The 21,356-nt window shown below is 55.1% G+C and overlaps 3 protein-coding genes across 9 annotated transcripts; 1 reads left to right on the forward strand and 2 right to left on the reverse strand.

Annotated features, from left to right (window-relative positions):
* Positions 1-490: 490 nt before the first annotated feature.
* Positions 491-8,715, reverse strand: PLPPR2 (phospholipid phosphatase related 2). The gene is made up of 10 exons (XM_028134702.2): positions 8,614-8,715; positions 7,167-7,341; positions 6,437-6,517; positions 5,218-5,406; positions 4,955-5,090; positions 3,926-4,197; positions 2,885-3,061; positions 2,235-2,357; positions 1,873-1,924; positions 491-1,760 (listed from the first exon to the last, which is right to left on the reverse strand). The coding sequence occupies exons 3-10, from the start codon at positions 6,500-6,502 to the stop codon at positions 1,417-1,419; spliced, it is 1,359 nt and encodes a 452-aa protein (XP_027990503.1). The 5' UTR covers positions 6,503-6,517; positions 7,167-7,341; positions 8,614-8,715; the 3' UTR covers positions 491-1,416.
* An 849-nt stretch (positions 8,716-9,564) lies between these two features.
* Positions 9,565-14,467, reverse strand: CCDC159 (coiled-coil domain containing 159). Its single transcript, XM_008158090.3, has 12 exons — positions 14,132-14,467; positions 13,812-14,038; positions 13,101-13,134; positions 12,740-12,828; positions 12,569-12,650; positions 12,203-12,392; positions 11,553-11,620; positions 11,395-11,471; positions 10,944-11,065; positions 10,631-10,713; positions 9,804-9,917; positions 9,565-9,641 (listed from the first exon to the last, which is right to left on the reverse strand). Exons 1-12 carry the CDS (start codon positions 14,298-14,300, stop codon positions 9,637-9,639), a joined length of 1,260 nt encoding a protein of 419 aa, XP_008156312.1. The 5' UTR covers positions 14,301-14,467; the 3' UTR covers positions 9,565-9,636.
* Positions 14,468-16,519: 2,052 nt separating this feature from the next.
* On the forward strand, positions 16,520-19,523 carry TMEM205 (transmembrane protein 205). 7 transcript variants are annotated; one of them, XM_008158028.3, is made up of 4 exons: positions 16,520-16,602; positions 17,525-17,633; positions 17,738-17,901; positions 19,158-19,523. In XM_008158028.3, the coding sequence occupies exons 2-4, from the start codon at positions 17,534-17,536 to the stop codon at positions 19,461-19,463; spliced, it is 570 nt and encodes a 189-aa protein (XP_008156250.2). In that variant the 5' UTR covers positions 16,520-16,602; positions 17,525-17,533; the 3' UTR covers positions 19,464-19,523. The 7 variants fall into 7 exon arrangements, with proteins under 7 accessions (XP_008156250.2, XP_054573391.1, XP_054573390.1 ...); XM_054717416.1 differs by lacking the exon at positions 16,520-16,602 and adding an exon at positions 16,640-16,728; XM_054717415.1 differs by lacking the exon at positions 16,520-16,602 and adding an exon at positions 16,658-16,842.
* The last annotated feature ends 1,833 nt before the right edge of the window (positions 19,524-21,356 follow it).

Here is a 21,356-nt window from a genome sequence, read left to right on the forward strand (position 1 = left end):
CTGGTCTCCATTGGGTCTTCAGCACAACCTCACAATCCGAACTCTTGCTCTCATCCGTGCATCCAGGGGTTTGGCTTTGAGGTTCCTACTGGCCTCAGCATCTCCTTTCACTATCAGGAACCCAAGTCCACTCACCTTATTTCCTGTGCCTTCTACACCCTGGCCATGGTAAAAAAACAAAAACAAACAACCAAAAAACAGGCCAGCTGCCTGGGAAAGACAGGCATGTGAGGCCCCTCACTGTATGTTTGTGGGTCTGCATTTCACACGAAGACACAGGGCACAGAGAGGTTAATTAACTTTCCTGAGGCCAAGGAGTGCAGAGCCAAGATTTAAACCCAAGTTGCTGGCCCACAGCCCCACACTGTCTTTCCACAATTGCCCTCAGATACACTAACAATACACCCACATCCAGACTCACTGACACCTAGGCCCACAATAAAATACCTCCACACTCCAATACTCAGGGAAGGACGGCATGTGGCCAAACTTCTGTTACAAACAGGTCTTTATTAAAGATGAGGAAGGGGCAGGCTGCCCTCCTGGATGGGGAGCCCTCTCTGCTCCACCCATGCCCCCATGATGGGCACATCCTCATGAGGCTGAGGCATGGGGCAGTGTGAAAAACAGGGATGGGTTCCAAGGGAAAAAAAGGTCCTTTCCCACAGCCCTAATAAATAACAGAAGGGTTTGGGGTGACCTGGGCACAGGCAAAGGGAGACAGCACCCTGAACCACAAAACTTTTGAACTGGACAAGCCCTGCATAAGAAGGGAGTTAGGAGGGACTGGGTGAGAGGGTGCACATGGTGGAGGGTCTGAGAGAGGAAGGGGTGAATCAAGGACCCTGCCATGGGGGAACCTGCCCCCACCCTCGGGTTGGATTCTGATCCTGAGGAGAGAGAACCCAGTTACAAAGGATGGTCCCATCTCCCTCCTCAAATTTGCACATACTTAGACATGGGCGGTTCCCCATTGGCTGGAATCATACCCACCCTAGAAATTCTGGAAAACAAGGGCTCCTATTGGTTGTTCATTTGCTGAACACTGGCTGGAGTTGCCCTCTTGCCTGAGGATTCTAAGTGAGGAGGAGGCTCCCATTGGCTGGAGTAAACTCCTTTTGGTTATAATTCAAATAACTGGAGGCACCCATTGGCTGGCAATAGCCAATGAGGTCAGGATTTAGCCCTCAAAAGGGCAATCCTCGGGGGTAAGGGCCCACCTCCCTGTTATGCCCACTTGGATGTCCCAGAGGGCAAGAGAGGCAGGGGGTACCCCAAATGTCCTTCCAGCCATCCTCTGATGTCTGGACCTGGCTGGTTTGGGTCAGGGGCCTTTGGCACTCACACGGCGCACGCAGGCACACGTGTGGCAGGGAAGAAATGAGGACTGGCAGATTCTGGGTGAGTGATTGGGCCTCACAGCAGGTGGTCACGGCTAGCAAACAGGTAAGGGCTGAAGTTGTCCCGATGGAAGGGGGAGGGATAGAGTCCACTAAGGGTGTACAGGTCCCGCAGCAAGGGTGTGGGCAACAACAGCTTCCGGCCACGGCCACCACCCCCGCCTGGCCCCCCAGGCCCAGGAGAGGAGGGTGAGGGGCCCTGGCTGGGGGTTGGTGCTGGCAGGGGCAGGGGCAGAGGCAGAGGCGTTGGCTCAGATCTCAATCGAGGGCGGGGCACACGGGGTGATGAACACATGGCTGGAGCCCTGGAGGACGCGCAGCTTGGGATCAGGTGGCCACGGCGGGTGCAGTTCTGCGACTCTGGGGGTCAGAGGTCATGGAGTTAGAAAGCTTGGGAGGAGGGAAGACCTCTGTGGCAGTCACCACCATCTGGAAGTCCCCTCATTTACCCCTCCATTCCCCGGACACTCACTGGATGGGGTGAGCCGTGCCGGTGTCGAATGCGGCCTGCAGGCCTCGGGTTCCTGAGACAAAGAGGCAGAGGGATGGGCTAGCGGTCCCCTGAGCCCCTCGGGCCACAGCAGAGCGCCCAGTGGAAAAGACAACCAGATTATCAGGATTAACCATGCCCCCTTGGCAGGGAGAGAGGGTCACACCCTTCTATTCTGTGGGACTGTCCCCCAGGTCTTATGTTCACAGAGATGAGTCATCCCCCCACACCCCCAATGGCCCTGAGGACCCCCCTCCCCGATCTGTTGCCTGACTCCCTGCATCCTTGGTCCCCCTTCCACCCACCACCCTCTCCAGCCGGGAGCAGTCCCCGGCCCCCCTTACCTGGGCCACACTTAACTTTTCGAGGGGGCTGTCCATGGTGGGGGCTTGGCCCAGGCTCTCCCAGGGGGAGAGCCTTCGGCCGGAGGGCGGCCGGCTCTGGAAGTTGTGCACGACGCAGGTGACCTGGGACAGAGGCATGTTGAGGCTAATAAGATAAGAGTGGTGTAAATACCATCCCCATTTTTCAGATAAGGAAACTGAGGGTAAGGTTTTCAAAGACAGCTAACGTTTTTATGATGCTTCCTATGTTCTCTTCCACCTTCCTAAAAGGCTGCTACTATTGTAATTTACTCCACAGGGCTGGGACTGGGAGGAGGCAAGTAAGGCTCAGTTTCGTAAAGTTTAAATTTTTGATGTTTTTTGCACTAATTTTTTTATTTTTTAAATATTTCACTAAAATATGATTTATCTGAATTACTGAATGTTTTAGCACCCTTCAAATTTTACACTCAAAACAAGTACCTCACTCACATCATCCTGATCCAGGTCCTGCTATCCCATTTCACAGATGAACATCGGGGCAAGGTAAGGTTAAAGATCTTGTCCAAGGTCACAAAGCCCATAACCTTCACAATCATGCAGTCCTCCCTTTTGGTTCAAGAAGCTGATGGAGGGTCTCCCATACCAGAATGGGTGCAAAGGGGGCTCACCAGAAAGGTGGCAATGGCCGCTCCGGTCAGGAAGCCGGCCAGCACATCTGACCAGTGGTTGCGGTACTCGGCCACGCGGACCACACCCACCAGGAAGGCGGGGCACAGCAGGGCCAGGCAGAGCGAGGGTTTGACCAGGCGGGAGCCCTTTACGCGGAACACCAGGGTTACGTACATCTGCGGAAACCAAACCGGACCAGTCAGGGGACACAGGTAATGCAGTTGCCGAACCCAAGTGGCCGCTGCGTTTGGGGCTAGGGGGCATGGCCAGAATCCCATTGGGGCTGGAGGATGTGGTCAGGGCTCCAGGGAACAGAGCCAGAAGACAGGAGTGCAAGGGATGGAGTCATGCACTCCCAGTGGGCCCTTGCTGGGATGGGGCGTGGCCAGATCTCCAAAGAGCAAATGAGCTCTCAGGGGCAGGGTCTCCCAGGGACCAGTCACAGATGGAGAAAGGCCCTTGCTGGGCTAAGGCAAGGCTACAGAACCAGAGGGCGGAACCAGGACCTAAGCGGGCAGTCCAGGAGCTCCAGGAGGTGGAATCCCCAAACACCAGAGGATCGATGACTGGAGTAGAAGCTGAGACCCAAACTCCAGGAAAAGGAGTCAAAGCAACATGGGGTGTGGCCAGGGAAAAGCAAGGGAGAGTCAGGAAGTCCTAGCAGAGACCAAGACAATAAAGCGGGAGGGATTGAGGGCTCCATGGGGTGAAGGTAGCATCCTGGGGACATGCCTAGGCTCCAGGTACAGGGTCCTGATCCCTCAGGGCGGAGCCAACAGCTTCCATTGGGTGTGGCATTACTGGGTCAGGAGGCAGGGCCAGACACCAAAAGGCAGTCAACCACAGCAGATTGAGGGCATGACTAGGGTCCAAGGGGAGGAGTCAGAGCTTCCACCGGGGTAGACCCTGCCTTATGGGCGGAGTAACAGGGTCAGGGCGTGGCTTCTCCTGGGTAAGAATTAGAGGCTCCATCCAGCCCAGGGGGCCTGCCCGGCTGGGCGCCCCCCACCGCCACACCGCGCTCCCATTTGGGGGCTCACCGCTGTGTAGGTAACGGCATAGGCGCAAAGGGCAGCATCCTTGCAGGGGAACGCTCGGCGTGCAGCGGCCACCAGGTTGGGGCTGCCAGCGCAGGCACCCAGGTCGGTGACAAAGCGGTCGGGCCCTGGCCGGTCGGGTGAGGGCGGCTGGCAGCCCAGGGCCGTGTAGTTGGGGCGGCACACGGACAGGAAGTGCGGCGTGGGGTTGCCAGTCACCACCTGCCCCGCGTTGGCAAAGATGGTGGTGGTGAAGAGGCCAAAGGAGTAGACCCCTGGGGATGGGGTGGGAAAGGGTTCATGTTAGGGCCGCGATGCCGCACTGGTGCCCCCGTGAGCCTCCTTGTGACTCATCTGGGCCCCTCTCTCCTTGTTCCTGTGACCACCATTCAATCCCCTAATACCATACCCCAGTAGAGCCGGGCCACCACGATAGCTCTCTGGGCCTCCTGCCTCTGTCCCCCTGGGACTACCACTACGGCAGCAGGAGCCCTCCCCTGGGGCCCCATTAGACCTGGGTTTCCTCAACAGCATTACATCAGCATTGGACCTGTGCCTGGGACCTCCCAGGAGCATCCAGAAGGCATTCCTGGGCCTCTTCATATCTGCCCTGGACTCGCTGTGACCCAGTTGCTCACTTTTCTTCTGGGTCCCCAATAAGCCAGAGCTGAACCACCAGCCCTCTGCCTCAGGGACCACCGTTGTGGATGAGCTATGCCCCCTCCCGTCCCCCCACAACCACCCACTTTTACAGCACAGCTGGGGTCTCATCTCCCTGGGGCCCCATGGTGTCCCCCTTTTCTGACTGAGATTTTCCCTGTGGCAATTTGGGGCCCTCCTCTTACAGTTGCCGCGGTTGGCTTAGGCTCCATCCATGTCCCTAAAACCTCCATCATGCCTGGCCTGAGCCCAAGTCCCTTTTTGCCTCTGACCATCATGACCATTCTAGGCCCCTTGCCCCCTGGAATCCTGATGATGGCTGAGCCTGGCCCGTATCCCTTTGGATGGCTGAACCCTGGCCCTGTCACTCACCCAGGAAGCGGACCAGCCTCCTCAGTGGGGGGCTGAAGCGGCAGCAGGCCCCAGACACGATGGTGCTCTCCCCGATGACGGGGATGGCTGAGGGTGGTGCGGGGAAAAAGGCACGAGCCAGCTCCCCCAGCAAGATCTGTGGGTGAGACCAAAACAGGGTCTTCCTGGCCTACAAGCCCAGCCCTAGCCACCTCCCCCTGACCCTCCTGCCTCCTGGGAGGGCCTCCCACAGTCTACCAAGGCGACCCCCCCTCCAGTCTCACCGTGAGGGTGGGCCCAGCGGTGACCAGAGCATAGATAAGTGCAGGAGGTGCTCGGCTGGCAGCCTCAGGCCCCGGGTAGGGCTTGGCATAAGTACTGTCATAGCAGAAGAAGCCCTGGGTGTGCACAGGGAAGGTGTCCGTGAACTCCAGGCGGTAAGCAAGCAGGACCACCACGCCCAGCAGCACAGACTGCCACCCAGCCAGAGCAGAGAGAGAGACAGAGAGAAAAAGAGAGGAGGTCAGGCCTGAACTGGGGACATGGAGAGAGACACACACATACACACACAAACACACACACACACAAACATGGAGAGAGACAGAGAGAGAAAAGGGGGAGAGAGATAGAGAGTGATCAAGACGGAGGGAGATGAAAAGAGTGAGAGAGAGAGAGAGAGAGAGAGAGATAGAGAGAGAGAGAGAGAGAGAGAGAGAGAGGTGGGGAATGGGGCCAGAGAAGTGTCAGGGTTTGGGAGACACAAGTAAGAAACAGAGAAAAGAGATGGGGATGGAAACAGAAAGAAAGAGAGGGAAGACAGAAATGGAGGAGAGAGGAGAGAAGCAGGAAGAGAAGGAGAAAGAAAAAGAGAAAAGGCAAAGAAGAAAAAGGGAAGGGACTAGAACGTAGACTAGAGAGAGAAGAAAAGAGGGAATGGGATTGGGAGGGAGAGTGAGGACACGGCTAAAATCTGACCAGAGAGATAGAGAGACTGGGTGGGGGAGTGACAGACAGATCACCAGGGGAAGAATTAATACTACTGGTAGGACTGACTAGCAGCTACCACAGGTATAACTCTTCCTGTGGGCAGGGGGTCATACTAACCCTCTTCTGTCAGTGAATACATTTACCTTCTAAATATGCCCATTTGACAGAAGAGGAAATTGAGGCTCAGGAGGATATGTGAGATGCCCAGAGTCCCGAAGTAAGGATGTGAAGAGTGCGATTGGAACCCTGGAAATGCTACTTCTGAGTCCAAGCCCATAAACACTTCTCAAGAGAAAGGGAATAGTATTCTCATCTCCCTGGCCCCCACCCCCCACTCCCCAACCCCCGGAGACAGGGAGGAGGAGATCGGGAGAGAGAAGGCAGGCCTGGAACCAGGTAGATGGAAAATTAGGGCCAGGTAGGGACCTGGCCAGGAAGAGGGACAAAGAGAGGGGGTAGAAAGACAGGTACACCCACTCCCCACTGAGGGAATGAAGGAGGTACTGGACTCCTCACCTCCACGAAGACAAAGCAGGGAATGATGGAGAAACTCCTCTTGAGCTGAGGTCTCCCTCCCGCCATGGTGAAGGCCTGGGCCTGTGGAGGTGGGGGGAGGTGGGGTGGCCAGGGTGTGGCCAAGAGGGAAGCTCAGGTCACGGGCCCCTGGAGCCCTCTGGCCATGCCTCTGCATATCCAGGGCTCAGCCCTGCTCCTGCCCATTGGAGACACTAGCCTCCTCTGACAACCTGCTCAGCTCAGCCTGTTGGCGGGGGAACCCCAGGGATTCTCTAGTGGTTTTCACTCCCTGTAACCTACATAGGAGATTCTGACCCCATACCTTTTAGGAGGGACTCTCCTCCTTACTAAGCTGGACCACCCCCCACCCGCCCTGGCCTTTAGAAGAGAATCCTCCAACTTAACAGGGATACCTCCACTACGGAGAAGGATCCATTTAGAAGGGTTCTCACACCCACCAGTTTTTAGGGAACCCCATCCTCTTTTCCCACATGCTTTACGGGGAATCCCATGCTCCGTGTCCCCCACCCCTGCCAGGCCCTCCTCCCATGTCCCTATGGTTCGTGGCTGATGGCCTCTCCCATTGCCTCTCCCTCTCTACTTTCTTCCAGCCCATCACCTCCCTGTATCATTAGGGAGCTCTCTCCCACCACATGCTCCCCACTGCCCCGAGCAGTGAAGCGCTAAGAGAGTCACACCTGCTTGACCCATTCTCCCAGGCGGGCCTCACCTGTGAAAGAGCCCTATGACTTCCCGCAGGTGGCTGCCACGCCTGTGGACTCACAGCCGTTCCTGGCAGCCAGCAGGGCAGTGATGGTCACCCCCATTGCACAGATGTGGAAACTGAGGTGCAGGCAGGTGAGGGTAGGCACTCTGGGTCCAGTGCTCCATCCACAAGGCTTGCTCTTCAGTGTAACATGTGGGATGAAGGATGCAAGAGGTCCCAGATGTCTATCTGGCCATAGCCCCCTCACCCTCCCAGAGACATAATCAACCGCACTGGCACCCCCAGAGTACGCAACTCAGCCACAGCCTTCATCCCACCCCCCACACACACCATGGCCCAGCATTCGCCCATCTCACCAACATGGACCAAATGCCTGCTGCGTTCCAGGCACTGTACTGAGTGCCAGCCTGTGGTGAACAAGACAGGCCCACTCATTCAGACAGGTGCCCAACACCCACCACAACCCACCACACACATAACTGCATACTCATGCACACACACCACACACGCACACGGCACAATGTGCACACAGCCTGTCACAGACACCCACACAGATCAAACAACTCCCCCCCAACACAGTCACAGGGACACAACAGGAGGTTCTCCACACACTTCCCAGCCCCACATGAGCACTCGCCCCTCAGGGATGTGGGCTCAGGGTTGCCAACACACTTAAGAGCAACATCAGAAAGAGAGTCACCACACACAATGGGGGGGTCACAGAACCGGTCACAGTGTCACACCCCCAGTTACATGGAATTCAGTGACAGCCACACACATGAACACTTGTCATCCACATCGACAGTCATGGGAGATACGGTGCTATCCACGACCACAGCCACATGGCCACACAAGGGCATATACATACATGGACCATGACAGACTCACACAGAGAGCCACAGCCACACAAGAAAGATGCACGATCACAGCCACACGTTAGAATGCAAAAATGGCCCCCCCCCACGCCATTAAAAGGAACACACAACAGCAGCCACACAATGACAGTCATATACACTCAACCACACAGACACCAGAAGACTCACAATCACAGTGACAGCCATCACAACAAAGCCACGCACACACACCATCAGTGATACCCACGGTGAGAGCACACAATGACAGCCACAGGAGACAGTCACACACACACACCACACACACTTCAGAAGCCACACAATCACAGCTATACAGACACAAAATGACAGTTATACAACCACACTGACATATAATTACAACCATGCAATCCCAGCACCCTCGCCACCACCTCTTGGCTTCTCAAGCCCGGGGCCCATCCCATGCCCCCCTCCCCAGCCTGGTCCCCAAGCTCCTCGCTTCCCCTCCCCCTTCCCACGCTGGACCCGCAGGGGACCGGACCCACAGGATCCGAACCCGGACCAGACAGAGACCGAGGGTCGGAAGCCCGCCAGAAGGGGTACAAGCCCCTCCCCCTCACCGGGTTGAGGCTTTGCCACCTGAGTTCGGGTTCCGCCTAGACGTCACCAGCGCGGCTGGACAGACTGATTGCTGGCCTGGCGGGCGGGTGGGTGGACGCACAAATGGAGATGCTGTCGCCCGGCTCTGCGCCGCGCAGACTCCGTGAAGGAGCGAGGGGCGTGGCCTCGGGGCACCTTATTTGCATAACACAGTGGGCGGGGTATCGAGACGTCTTATTAGCATGATCTGGGGCGGAGCCTCGGCAGTTCTCTGGGGCCAGGCGGGGCGTGTTAGAATAGATGGAGGGGGAACGAAGGATGGAGGTTAAGAGGGAGGACTCTGGCCCTAGCCGGTTTTGCTCAGTAGATAGTGCGTCCGCCTGCGGACTGAAGGGTCTCGGGTTTGATTCAAGTCAAGGGCACATGCCCAGGTTGCGGGCTCGGTCCCCAGTGAGAGTGTGCAGGAGGCAGGCAATCAATGATTCTCTCTCATCATTGATGTTTCCATCTCTCTCCCCCTCTCTCTTCCTCTCTGAAATCAATAAAAATTGTTTTAAAAAAGAATAAGTACCTTAATTGTAGTGTACAGTAAACAAATTTAAAAAAAAAGAGGGAGGACTCTGGGTGAGGGTAGGCGCTGAGGGGAAGAGGAGGGTGCAGTGTCAGAGCATGACCTGGGCCACCACGCTCCCTCTCTGGGCCTCGGTTTCCCCATTTTGGCAGCAGGGCCAGATCGCCAAAGCCCCCTAGAAAGGAAGGCGGGTGGCTAGTGTGAAACAGCCTGTCTTGCCACTCATATCTGAACAGATCAACCTAGGACTTGTCATATACTAATCTGCCCTTGCACTGTACTCTGACCCCTAAGCTTCTACATCCCAAACAGCCCCTGGGACCTCCATGCCCTCCCCAACACTGGTGAGTAAATGGGGGTGGCTCATTCTCAGGCACAAGAAGCAGCAGGAGCAACAGTCCGCAGGTGGAGGAGGGTCTCGGCTAGTTTATTTTCTCTCTGGAGGGGTCTTCGGGGAGAGCAACCCGGCTGCTCAAGCTGTGGGGAGACAGGATGGGTAAGGGCCAGGTCTGGTCCAGGAGACCCAGGGATGGCAGTCAGGGTTCAGGAGCCCAGGTTGGGAGCTGGGAGGGTCCATACTGTGGGATTCCAGGGCTGGTCGGAAGGGGCCAGGTGGGTGGAGCAGGGGAGGACCCACACCTGGTGGGAAGGAGCGGCTCTTGTTGAAGGGTGGCTGGGGAGGGTCCTGGTCCGAGTCGGAGTCCGAGTCCCAAGAGTGAAGTGGAGGACTCAGGCATCTGTGACCCTTGTAGCCTGCAGGGACAGGTGCCATTCTGGCTCTCCATGCATGAACCCTGAATGTGACCCTTGAAAGACCTCTGAATATGGATCAGTGTCCCTTAATCATGTCCCTTGAATGTGACCCAATGTGATACTTGAATTTTACACCAACGATCCTTAAAAAACATCCAGGTGACCCTGACTGACCCCTAGATGAAACCTCCAGGGACTACTTAATGTGACCCCAGATTAAAATCCAACAGATGTGGCCAGGCTGGTGTAGCTCAGTGGCTGAACATCAACCTATGAACCAGGAGGGTGGGTAGTTCCTCCTGGGCTGCTGGCTCAATCCCCAGTAGGGGGCATGCAGGAGGCAGCCAATCAATGATTCTCTCTCATCACTGATGTTTCTCTCTGTTCCTCTCCCTTCCTCTCTGAAATAATTTAAAAATATTATAAAAAAATGAAACCCGCCCAGCTGACGTGGCTCAGTGGTTGAACTTCGGGCTTGATCCCCAGTGGGGGTGCATGCAGGAGGCAGCTGATCAATGATTCCCTCTCATTATTGATGTTTCTATCTCTCTCTTCCTCTCCTTTCCTCTCTGAAAGCAATCAAGATATATATATTTTTAAAAAAATGAAACACAACAGATGTGACCTCTAAATATGGCCTCTGAACATGACCTCCATGTGTGAAGCTGGAGAATGACCCCACCCACCCTGGAGCATGGCTCAGTCCCTCTCACCCCTGAGGTTCCCAGTCTTGGGGCGGATTCCCGAGGACATGTTGAGGCCATCAAAGGAGTTCTGCAGCATATGCACGGCGGACCTGCAGGAAGATGGGGAGCTGGGGGCCCCAGGTGACTCTGGACTGCTTGAGGCTGGGGCATAGGGTTGTTAGGGGGGCAGAGGAGGAAGGGAGTCCTGCTTGGAGATGGGAGGTCTGGACTCAGATGGCTTCTAGGTTCTGGTGGTCACTGTTTGATCAGATTAGGAGCAGGGCAGGGCAGGGCAGATGAGGGTCAGGGGTCAGAGGTCAGAGTGGGGGCTGGGCATCACCATATGTCACTCAGCTCCTTCTGGAGGTCATTCCTCCAAGAGCCTTTGCCTCCTGATGGCATCTCCTCTGTCTCCAGCCAGTTGGTTGTCTCACACCCCTGCTGTTTCATCTTGGTCAAGACCTGGGGCTCCGACAGGGGTGGGGGGAAGAGAGAAGAGCAGCAGTAATAATAATGACGGTGCAAGGTGACCATTGCATGGCACTTATTACATGCCAGGCTGTCCTCAGTTCATGCAGCTACCCTTTCAGGTAGGGATGTGTGTGTTTTATCCATTACACAGATGAGGAAAATGAGGCCCAGAGAGGTGAAGAAACTTGCCCACAGTCACACAGCAGTAAGTAGCAGAGCTGAGATTTATGTCCAGGCCTTCTGGCTCCAGTCCAATGGTGGAGGCCGGCAGAGATCCCCATATCCCCAACCCATGTGGGGTCCCTGTCCTCTCCTCTCACCTTACGGCACTTCACCTGGGTCTTCTGCATCTTCTGGATGTTCACCAGGTTCTCAGTGATCTCTTCCTCCTGTGCCTCTGTGAGGGGAGGGGACTCAGGGAGGCCAGGCAGCAAAGGACACCCCCTTCCCCCCACCCCCGTGGGCTCCAGGCACTCACGGAGCTTCTGATAGATGAAGGTCACCTCCTCCCGAACCAGCTCTAGCTCCTCCCACAGGAATTTCTTGCTGAGGGGATAGTGCAGCCTAGACCCACAGCCCGTGCCCAGTCCCTGGCCTCCTGGTCTCACAATTTGCCCACCTGCCTCTCCAAACCTCCTCCACCTCCCATGTTCCCATCTGTTCAGCCACCCATTTCCCCCAGGCTCCACCCCTCCCCAAGTTGCCTACCCACCTTTACCCTCCAACTACCATTCCCCCACCTGCCCTCCCCCAGTCATCTCCTCCTGACCTCCAGCCTCCCATTCCCTCAGCTTCCTATTGCCTGTCCTCCAGCTCTCTACCTTCCTCACCCCTGACCTCCCATATTCCCAGCCTCAGCCCGCATCAGCCTCTCCACCCCTCAGCTCCCTGATCCTCTGGCCTCCTTCCCATCCTACCTTCAGCTTCCTGTCTTCCCTTCCTGCCTTCTGGCCTCCCAGTCTCCCCACACACAAACACTGCAACCTGTCTTTGACCCTATCATCTGCTCCTCTTGTCCTCTAAGCCTTCCATGGCCCCCCATCACCCCTACTCAGGCCTCTCCCACTTGCCCCATCTTGGCCTTCCTTCCCTCCCACAGCCTCCAGGCCTCCCCCTTGGCACACCCACCTGTCTCGGATCTCCTGGGCCAGCAGCTGCAGGCAGCGGGTAGTGCGGGTTCTCTGCACCTCCTCACTCTCCCGCAGGGTCTTCTGCAGCCCCTTCAGGCCTTGTGCCAGGGCCCCATACAGCTCCTGCTGTCCCTGATCCATGTCCCATTTGTTTCCCTCTGTCTGGCGGCCAGTGGGGCTCAGGACTTCTTCAGAAACAGTGGGAGCTTGACTGAGCCCCAATCACACCAAGCACAGCTTTGAACCCACTTGCCCTAGCCTGGCTGGATCCCAACCCTGAATCCAGGCTCACCCACTTCTCTCACTCTGACCCAGCTGACCCTGACATCCTCCGGCCTGACCTTGACCTCAGGCCAGTCCTCACCTTCAAGCTGTTGGATCTTGATTTGCTGCAGGCAGCTCTCTTTCTCCAACATGGTCACTGAGTGATTGAGGAACTCAAAAGCCTGTGGGGGAAGAGGTCATGCCTGGAGGCAGGAGGGGGATGAGGAAGGGACAGAGGTTGCTGGGCACAGGGCTGGCTGAGGAGGCTAACCTTAGTCTGGGCCTGTAGCTGGTTCTTGAGTGACTCCAATTCGCATCGCAGGAGCTTCTGGGTGTCAGGAATCATCATGGTGGACTTACCTGTGAGCAGAAGTGTGGGTCAGCCAAGCTGGGAAGGGTGGGGGCAGGGGCAAGGTCAGGAACAGGGATCACAGAGCCTGAGGTAGAGGCAGGAGTAGGGGTCAAGATCAGGGACTGGGATGGAGGGCAAGGTCAGGGTCAAGAGGCAGCTGATGCTGGGGCAGGGTTGGGCGGGCAGCAATGGCAGGATTCCACAGAGGCTGGGGCAGAGGGTGGAAGTAGGAATCAGCAGGTCTTGCACACACAATCTTGTTAGGAGGGAGGGTTCTCACCTTTGGTTTTGGAAGAGCTGGTCTCCAATGGTTTCTAGGATAGGGGAATATGAGGGCAGTAGAAATTCATCCCTGGGCTGCCTCCTGGCTCCCCCCAACCCAGTGTTTGGACATGAGTTGAGTCTGCTGAGTTCTGGATGTCCCAGACCCTGAGTGCAGGCATATCTGTACATGCTCAGAAGTGCACTTATGTGGCTTGTACCCTACATGTGTGGGCCTCTGGGGTACCCCTGACAGCATGCACCTGCAAAGCCCTATCTCTGGACTGGGCTCAGAAAAGGGCCCTCCTCTGTAGGGGCAAACGACATTGACAATGTCTACAGGCAGCACCAATGGCACAGACGCATAACCATGTGTAATCTCACAACAACCACAGCTACATAAACACAAACACAGTCATGCACTCCAAGGCATAAGACCCAGGGCGTCCATGCACACTCATCTCAGATACATAACCAGACACAGACACACAGTCATAGCCAGAGACAATGACAGAAAAGACTCCACTAAAACACACAATCCCATGTCCATTCCATTCATTCCCTCATCCATTAAGACATATTCATTGCAGGCCTGCTGAGCACTGGGAGGTGTTCTGGGTGCTGAGGACCTCCCTGTCTCCCCAACCCCTCCCCACCACCACCACCACCACCAAGCCCTGCAGCAATAGATGGCGGTGCAGCAGGAAGGGGGTTCCAGGGTGCGGGTAACCTTAGTGATACTTGAACGCTTCTTCACAAGTTCCTGGTCGTTACAGCATTCCCGCGAGCCTGAGTTGGGGAAGTGGGGAGACCCATGCGACTGAGGCCCTGAGTCCCTCCCTGGCTTCCAGTCTATAATTGTCACTGTGTTCTCTGAAGCAGCTGGCCCCGAGGTCTCTGGTTCTGGGGTGCTGGACCAGTGAATCGTATAGTCCAAGTTCTTGTCTGAGGACGTGCCTAGGGGTGGGTGAGTGAGGGCATCCTGAGGGCCAACCCAGAGCACTCCAGCCCCTCCCAGCTCCCCAGCTCTGGAGCAGCTTTTCAACGAACCCCAGTACTTGTCACACTTGCTGTTATCAAGCGAACACAAGTTGGAGGGCGACGGAGGTGAGCAGTAGCAGGGCAGAGAGTAGTCAGAGTCCCGGGGCAGGCCGGCCAGAAGAGGGTCGCTTCGAGTAGGAAGGACAGGACAGGGGGCTGCACTGAGACCAGCCCCCATGTCCCGACACTGCCAGACCCTCCCTGACACCTCACAGAGGCCTCAGCCCTGAACACAGGGCCTCCAGCTATGGTAGGAACAGGATGAAAGATGATCCCAGCCCCAGGGGTTGGGATGGGCAGTGAGAAGGACCCAGAAGACCCCACAGGAGAAAGGGAGGTCTCAGAAGCGTCTAAAAGAAAAAAAAAAATTCTTAACATTGGGCCCTGTTAGGAAACAGCATGTGCAACCCTAGCCGGTGTGGCTCAGTTGGTTGGGCGTTGTCCCATGCACCAAAAGGCTGCTGGTTAGATTCCCGGTCAGGGCACATGCCCAAGTTGTGGGCTAGATCCCCAGTTGGGGGCATCCAGGCGGCAGCCAATCAGTGATTCTCTCTTATCATTGATGTTTCTATCTCTCTCTCCCACTCCTTTTCCTCTCTGAAATCAATAAAAAATAGATTTTAAAAATATATTTTTTTAAAAAATCAATCAACTATTCTTAAAAAAAGAAAAAGAAAACAGAAAGAGGATGTGCCAAAGCTTGGAGGTGTGGAACCATGTGCTCTGTGATGATAAATTCAGGACGGTTGGAGGCAGAGTCCAAGAGGAAGCAGCAGGAGATTAGCAGGGCAGTTCAAGCAGAGTATTGAAAGCCGAGCAGAGAAGTTTGGACCCGGTTCCCCAGATAAATGGGAGCCATCGTGTGTGAACAGGAGAGGCAAGGCATATCTATTCAATAAGTATTAGCTGAATTGGGGCCCAGGCCCATGCTAAGTAGGGCTGGGAACAAGAAAGAAGGCAGCTCTGACTCATCCCAGGGATAGTGGTCAGGGCTGGCACAGATGGAGTCATGTGGGACAGAGCTGTCTGGGAAAACTTGCAGGTGGAGGGTATCTTGCCTTGCGTCACAGACAGAAAGGCCACACTCTAGAGGCCTTTCTGAGTCCTCTAGTGTTCTTCCTCTGCCCAGTCCTAGAAGACTGCTATGCACCCTTCAAAACCCTATTCAGCATCTGCTTTGTAAAAGCTTCCTTAATCTGTTCTTTAAGAAAGATGTCTCTACTGATTTGAGAGAGAGAGAGGAAGGGTGAGGGAGAGAGAGAAACATCAATGTTAAAGAGAAACATGGATCAGCTGCCTCCTGCACGACCCCTAGTGGGGATCCAGACCACATGCCCTGACCATTGACTTCCTAGTAGTGCATGGGACAATGCTCAACCAACTGAGCCACACTGGCTGGGGCCCTTGATCCTTTTAAATTGATTTTCAGAGAGAGAGGAAGGGAAAGGGAGAGAGAGAGAAACACTGATGTTAAAGAGAAACATGGATAGGTTGCCTCCTGCATGACCCCTACTGGGGATCAAGCCTGCCACCTGGGCATGTGCCCTGACAGGGAAACAACCCGCAATCTTTCAGTGCACGGGAGGATGCCCACACGGGCCAGGGCCCTTGATCCATTTTTAAGCTCATATTTTCTGAGTACCTCACTAGTGGGGGGCACCACCATCAGCACTCATTGGGTCTTCACACCCATCTTGTCACAGAAGTTGTGCTTCTGCTTGAAATGTTCTGGAGTACCTTTTCAAGAGGCACTGGAGACCCTCTGGCTGGATGGTGTGGGTTCAAATCCTAGCCCTGCCCCTTCCTAGCTGTGTGGTATTGGAAGAATACTGAACCTCCCCATGCCTTAGTGTCCCCAACTATAAAAATGGGATATCACACTACCACATAATTGAGTTGCTGTGATTAAGTAGATTAATCCATGCCAGTGTTTAGCACACAGCAGTGGAAACTCAGTGTATGTCCTTGAATGTCACGCTGAGAACTTGGGAGCTGGGAGTCATAGGAGCCCTGAGAGGATTGGAGGAGAGGGAAGACCCATTTCTGGGTGCCAACTGCAAGTAGAACACCCTCCCCCTCCCACATCAGTAGTTCCTCCCCAAGTCCCTCCAGGGAGAATTCTTGGGGAGAGAGGGGAGGGTCATTAGCCTGGGCCCCGCCCCCCGGGCCTTGAATCCTGCGCCCCACAAGCTCCCGAACCCTTCCCACCCCCACCTACCACATAGCACCTGCTCATGCTCTCCCATCAGGAACCGCGAAGCCAGTCCCCAGCTGTGACGCTGAAATTTGATCCTGTGGGGACACCATCACTTTAAAACGCGCGGAGCCCAAACGCGGAGTCACAGAGAGGGGCGTGGCTGACACGTTAGCCCCGCCCCCTCCGTTGCATCCCAAGGCCTCATTGGCGCCTTCCCGCTTCCGCAGATCTTGGGAGCCGCCGCGTAATTGAGTAAAATCCCGGCGAGGGGGCGGGGCTTCAGGCAGGTTTCTGCTAATCGATTAGTCAATATCTAATGGGGCGGTACAGAAGGCAGCAGATTACGATTGGATTGGCTTCGGGTTCAGCTGGGAGGCGGGACGAGTTCTTGGTCCCACGAGGAGAGGTGGTGAGGATCCCGGGAGTAAAGTACCGGGCCCAGCCCGCTGGCCCCCAAGATCGGCCTCGGCGCCTCTGGTCTCGGACTCCTGGGTATTGCGGGTTGAAGTCCGGATTCCTACTGGTGGGATCGGTGTCTTTGGGATGAGATTTGGGGGTTTCTCAGGATTAGATGGAGCCGGGGTGCTTTGGGGATCTTCATATAAATATCTGGATGTTGTTATGGGAGCAGGATCTTTGCTGTTAGAACTGGAACCCCGACGTGATATTTGAGAGTCACTGAGGTGACCTCAGAAGATCTAGGGCTACGAGCTTGAGCTGGTGGGGCTGAAACTTGGGGGTGTCGGAGGGCGCCTCTGGTCTCGGACTCCTGGGTATTGCGGGTTGAAGTCCCGATTCCTACTGGTGGGATCGGTGTCTTTGGGATGAGATTTGGGGGTTTCTCAGGATTAGATGGAGCCGGGGTGCTTTGGGGATCTTCATATAGATATCTGGATGTTGTTATGGGAGCAGGATCTTTGCTGTTAGAACTGGGACCCCGACGTGATATTTGAGAGTCACTGAGGTGATCTCAGAAGATCTAGGGCTACGAGCTTGAACTGGTGGGGCTGAAACTTGGGGGTGTTGGAGGTGGCATGGATGTTGGGGTCCAGAGAGTCTGAGATCTTGAGGGCTGACATTTAGAGAGATGGGGTAGGGTTGTCGCAGGGCCCGACCCTTATTCCTGGTGACCCTGGCCTTGCGCAGGCTCACAGGGGCTGAAGGCCAAAGGTAAAGCTCTGAGCCACTCGGTACCTCCTTCCCAGGCCTGCAAGATGGAGGAAGGCGGGGACCCGGCAAGCCTGACTAAGGTGGTCCATCTACTGGTCTTGTCCGGGGCCTGGGGCATGCAAATGTGGGTGACCTTCTTCTCAGGTAGGGACCCTCGTTCTGGACGTCATGGATACCCAGGGTGGGGACAGGAATGAGAGCAGGACCTGGAGTATCCTAACGGATGTGTGGTGCCCTACACTCCACAGGCTTCCTGCTTTTCCGAGGCCTTCCACGACATACCTTCGGTCTCGTGCAGAGCAAACTCTTCCCATTCTACTTTCACATCTCTATGGGCTGTGCCTTCGTCAACTTCTGCATCTTGTTTCCACAACACGCCTGGGCTCAGCTCACATTCTGGGAGACCAGCCAGGTATGCCGACTTGGGCTTCACTACCCTCTGAAGACTTATTCCCAGTACCCCACTGAGCTCCTATGGCCTCTCCTTTGTGAGAATTAAACGACAACAAAACGGTGCCTTCTTCCTGGTGGATACAAAGCTGGGCTCTGTATACCCGTGAGCAGTACACAGCCTGCACAGCCATCCCCAGCAGCCCTGTCGATCCTATTCCCCCTGTCTGTCTCCTGGCTGCTGCTCCCTCTCCTCCCTCTGGTTGGGCCTGCCGCCAAGCTGTGGTGACTCAGCGGGGCTGGGGCACTGACCCCAGCTCATTGTTTAAAAACTAGCCTGACTGGGAATTTAAAGTCCCCCACCCCCATCCACACATTTTCCCAATTACCAGGCAAGGGACCATCTCTGCATCTCATATTTCTCTATCCCGCCCTCCCATTGCCCTCATTGTGTTCCTTATATGTGGGCAGGTAAAGCCTGACAGGGGTTTCAAGAATAATCCCATAGAGACTGGAGTGTATTATGGGTAACTAGAACTTTTTTTTTTTTTCAGAGAGGAAGGGAGAGGGAGAGAGAGAGAGAGAAAGAGAGAGAGAGAGGAGAGAGAGAGAGGGAGAGAGAAACATCCATGATGAGAGAGAATCATGGATCGGCTGCTTCCTGCACGCCCCCCTACTGGGGATGTGCCCGCAACCCAGGTACATGCCCTTGACCGGGAATCGAACCCGGGACCCTTCAGTCCGCAGGCCTGACGCTCTATCCACTGAGCCACACCGGCCAGGGCGGTAACTAGAACTTTAAGGGCTTTTTATTCACTCCCTGTGGGCCCAATGTCAGCTTCTGGGATCTGGGCTGGGGCCACAGAGGAGATGGACCCTGTCTTAGGCTCTCTCTTTTGGGGGAACGAGGGGGCAGTTATTGTGCTGTTCCAATCTGGGGAAGAGAGGTTCTGCTCTGAGATACCATCAGTTTGTGGGAAAAGAGGAGACAAGGCTATGTTCTGGAAACATCCAGTCTGACTATCAGAGAAGAGGAGGCTCAGAAGGTTTTTGGGGGGGATAAAGGAGGTGCTGATATGGAGCTTTTCCTGCCAGCTTCAGGTTATTAGAGCTGGAGCTCTGGTGAGGGGCCCTAATCTGGGTTGTGGAAGGAGGGGGAGGCCTGGCTTTGACCCTCTGCTGTCCCCCAGCCCCTCTGGACTTTGAGGATGCAGAAGGACCCTCTGGAGGGCCCCTCCTGCCTTCCAGGTATGGCTCACCTCCCACTACTTCCAACAGCTCTGCCTGTTGTTCCTGAGTCTCACACTTGCCACCATCAATGCCCGTTGGCTGGAGCACCGCACCACAGCTGCCATGTGGGCCCTGCAGACCATGGAGAAGAAGCAGGGCCTGGGTGGGGAGGTCCCAGGCCGCCACCAGGGCCCCGACCTCTACCGCCAGCTGCGGGAGCAGGATCCCAAGTACAGTGCCCTCCGCCAGATCTTCTTCCGCTACCATGGCCTGTCCTCCATTTGCAATCTGGGCTGCCTCCTGAGCAATGGGCTCTGTCTTGCTGGCCTTGCCCTGAATCTCAGGAGCCTGTAGCACCTACTGCTTCTTCGTCTCTGCTGGGGCCCCAGATCTCAATAAACCCATCTTTGGAAATGGCTGCTGTCCTTTTTCTCCGACTGGGAAGCAGGGGGAAAGGTGGACAAGAATGGAAGCGAGGGCCTCTGCTTCTCCGTTCACACTCCCCATGATGATTTGGAGTGTTAGCTATCGCAGCCCCAAGCTCTTCCTATCACAGTGCCCATTTGTTGAGCAGCCACTGTGTGCCACGCATGGAGCTAATCATTCACATACTGGTACCATATATTATTGTAACAATAGCTGGTTCTGATCCCTCGGGGACAAGCATATTTTCAACCCCATTGAATTGGGGGTGGCCATGTGTCTTGCTTTGGCCAATGAAATGTAAACAGACCCCAACAGTCATTTCCAAAGAGAAGGGTACACCCTAGCCCGTTTTTCTCAGAGGTGAGGGCGTCAGACCTTGGACCAAAGGATCTGAGGTTCAATTCCTGGTCAATGGCATGTACCTAGGTTACAGGCTTGATCCCCAGCCCTGGTCAGGGCACGTGTGCAGGAGGCAACCAATTAATGTGTCTCATATTGATGTTTCTCTCTCCCCTCCTACTTCCCTTCCATTCTTTTAACATCAATGGGAAAATATCCCCAGATGAGGATTAAAAAAGAGAGAGAGAGAGAGAGAGAGGGAGAAGGGTACAACGGACCCCTCCTTATCCATGGGGGATACATTCTAAGACCCTGTGATTGCCTGAACCATGGATAGTACCAAATCCTACCTAATAATAGACAAATATGCAAATTGACTGTACCTTTGCTATGCCCACGATTGGCCAGGAGGCGCGGGGGGGCGGGACTCGGGGTGGCTGGGGTAGCTGATTGGGCCGGCAGGATGCTGAGCTGCGTTGCCAGCAGCGGCACGAGCTCAGCGTCTGTGCCATGTCTGTGCTGCGGCACAGAAGGGGCCTCTGGGGCAGCGAGCTGACGTCCTGCCGCGCGGACCATCAAAAGCGGGGGAGCAAAAAAAAAAAAAAAAAGCGGGAGAGCTGGGTGCCTATCCGCTCAGGCAGTAGGCCTTTCAGAAGCCTCCGCGTGGTGCACCAGCGATCGAAAGGAAAGCGTGGGAGCTGGGTGCCTGTCCACTCAGGCACCAGGCCTTTCAGAAGCCTCCGGCGCCTAGTGCACCAGCGGACAGGCACCCAGCTCCCCTGTGATCGAAAGCAAAAGCGTGTAGGGCACCCTACACGTGCATGATTCAATCATGCACTGGGCCTCTAGTCCTATATATATTACATGGTTTTTCTCTATACACACATACCTTTTAATTAAAGCACTTTATGGCTCCTCTGGCATATCTGAATTGCCAGTATCACTACTCTTGTGCTTTGGGGGTCATTATTATTTTTTTTAAATTATGGGGTTTTTAAATTTCTTTTTTTTTTTTAGAGAGAGAGGAAGGGAAAGGGAGGTAGAAGCATTCATGCGAGAGAAACATCAACATGGACTGGCTGCCTCCTGCACACCATTTGCAGGGGATCGAGCCTGCAACCTGGGCATGTGCCCTGACTGGGAATTGAACTGGCGACCTCTTGGTGCAGGGGGTGACACTCAACCACTGAACAACAGTGGCGGGGCTGGGGTTATTATTAAGTAAAATAAGGGTTACTTGAACACAAGCACTGTGATACCATGACATTTGGTCTAATACCTGAGATGGCTTCTAAGTGACTAATGGGTGGGGAGTGTCCACAGCGTGGATATGGTGGACATGGGTGATTCACATCCAGGTTGCATGAAACAAGATAGTGAAAGATTGTGTCATGCTATTCAGAATGGTACACAATTTTAAACTTAAAAATTGTTTATCCCAGAATTTTCCATTTGATATTTTCAAACAGTGGTTGACTGTGG

The sequence above is a fragment of the Eptesicus fuscus genome, chromosome 6, assembly GCF_027574615.1.
Source record: "Eptesicus fuscus isolate TK198812 chromosome 6, DD_ASM_mEF_20220401, whole genome shotgun sequence".
Lineage (NCBI taxonomy): Eukaryota > Metazoa > Chordata > Mammalia > Chiroptera > Vespertilionidae > Eptesicus > Eptesicus fuscus.

What these genes read in the sequence shown, in the direction of transcription:
- PLPPR2 (XM_028134702.2), bottom strand. Translation starts at nt 6,502, where the DNA reads ATGGCGGGAGGGAGACCTCAGCTCAAGAGGAGTTTCTCCATCATTCCC. An exon ending in CCTGCTTTGTCTTCGTGGAG is followed by an intron (nt 5,407 to 6,436) that starts GTGAGGAGTCCA and finishes GCTGGGTGGCAG; the next exon opens with TCTGTGCTGCTGGGCGTGGT. An exon ending in AAAAGTTAAGTGTGGCCCAG is followed by an intron (nt 1,925 to 2,234) that starts GTAAGGGGGGCC and finishes TCTTTGTCTCAG; the next exon opens with GAACCCGAGGCCTGCAGGCC.
- CCDC159 (XM_008158090.3), bottom strand. Translation starts at nt 14,300, where the DNA reads ATGGGGGCTGGTCTCAGTGCAGCCCCCTGTCCTGTCCTTCCTACTCGA. An exon ending in AGCTACAGGCCCAGACTAAG is followed by an intron (nt 12,651 to 12,739) that starts GTTAGCCTCCTC and finishes CTTCCCCCACAG; the next exon opens with GCTTTTGAGTTCCTCAATCA. An exon ending in CTTCATCTATCAGAAGCTCC is followed by an intron (nt 11,472 to 11,552) that starts GTGAGTGCCTGG and finishes CTCCCCTCACAG; the next exon opens with AGGCACAGGAGGAAGAGATC.
- TMEM205 (XM_008158028.3), top strand. Translation starts at nt 17,534, where the DNA reads ATGGAGGAAGGCGGGGACCCGGCAAGCCTGACTAAGGTGGTCCATCTA. An exon ending in GTGGGTGACCTTCTTCTCAG is followed by an intron (nt 17,634 to 17,737) that starts GTAGGGACCCTC and finishes TACACTCCACAG; the next exon opens with GCTTCCTGCTTTTCCGAGGC. An exon ending in CATTCTGGGAGACCAGCCAG is followed by an intron (nt 17,902 to 19,157) that starts GTATGCCGACTT and finishes TACTTCCAACAG; the next exon opens with CTCTGCCTGTTGTTCCTGAG.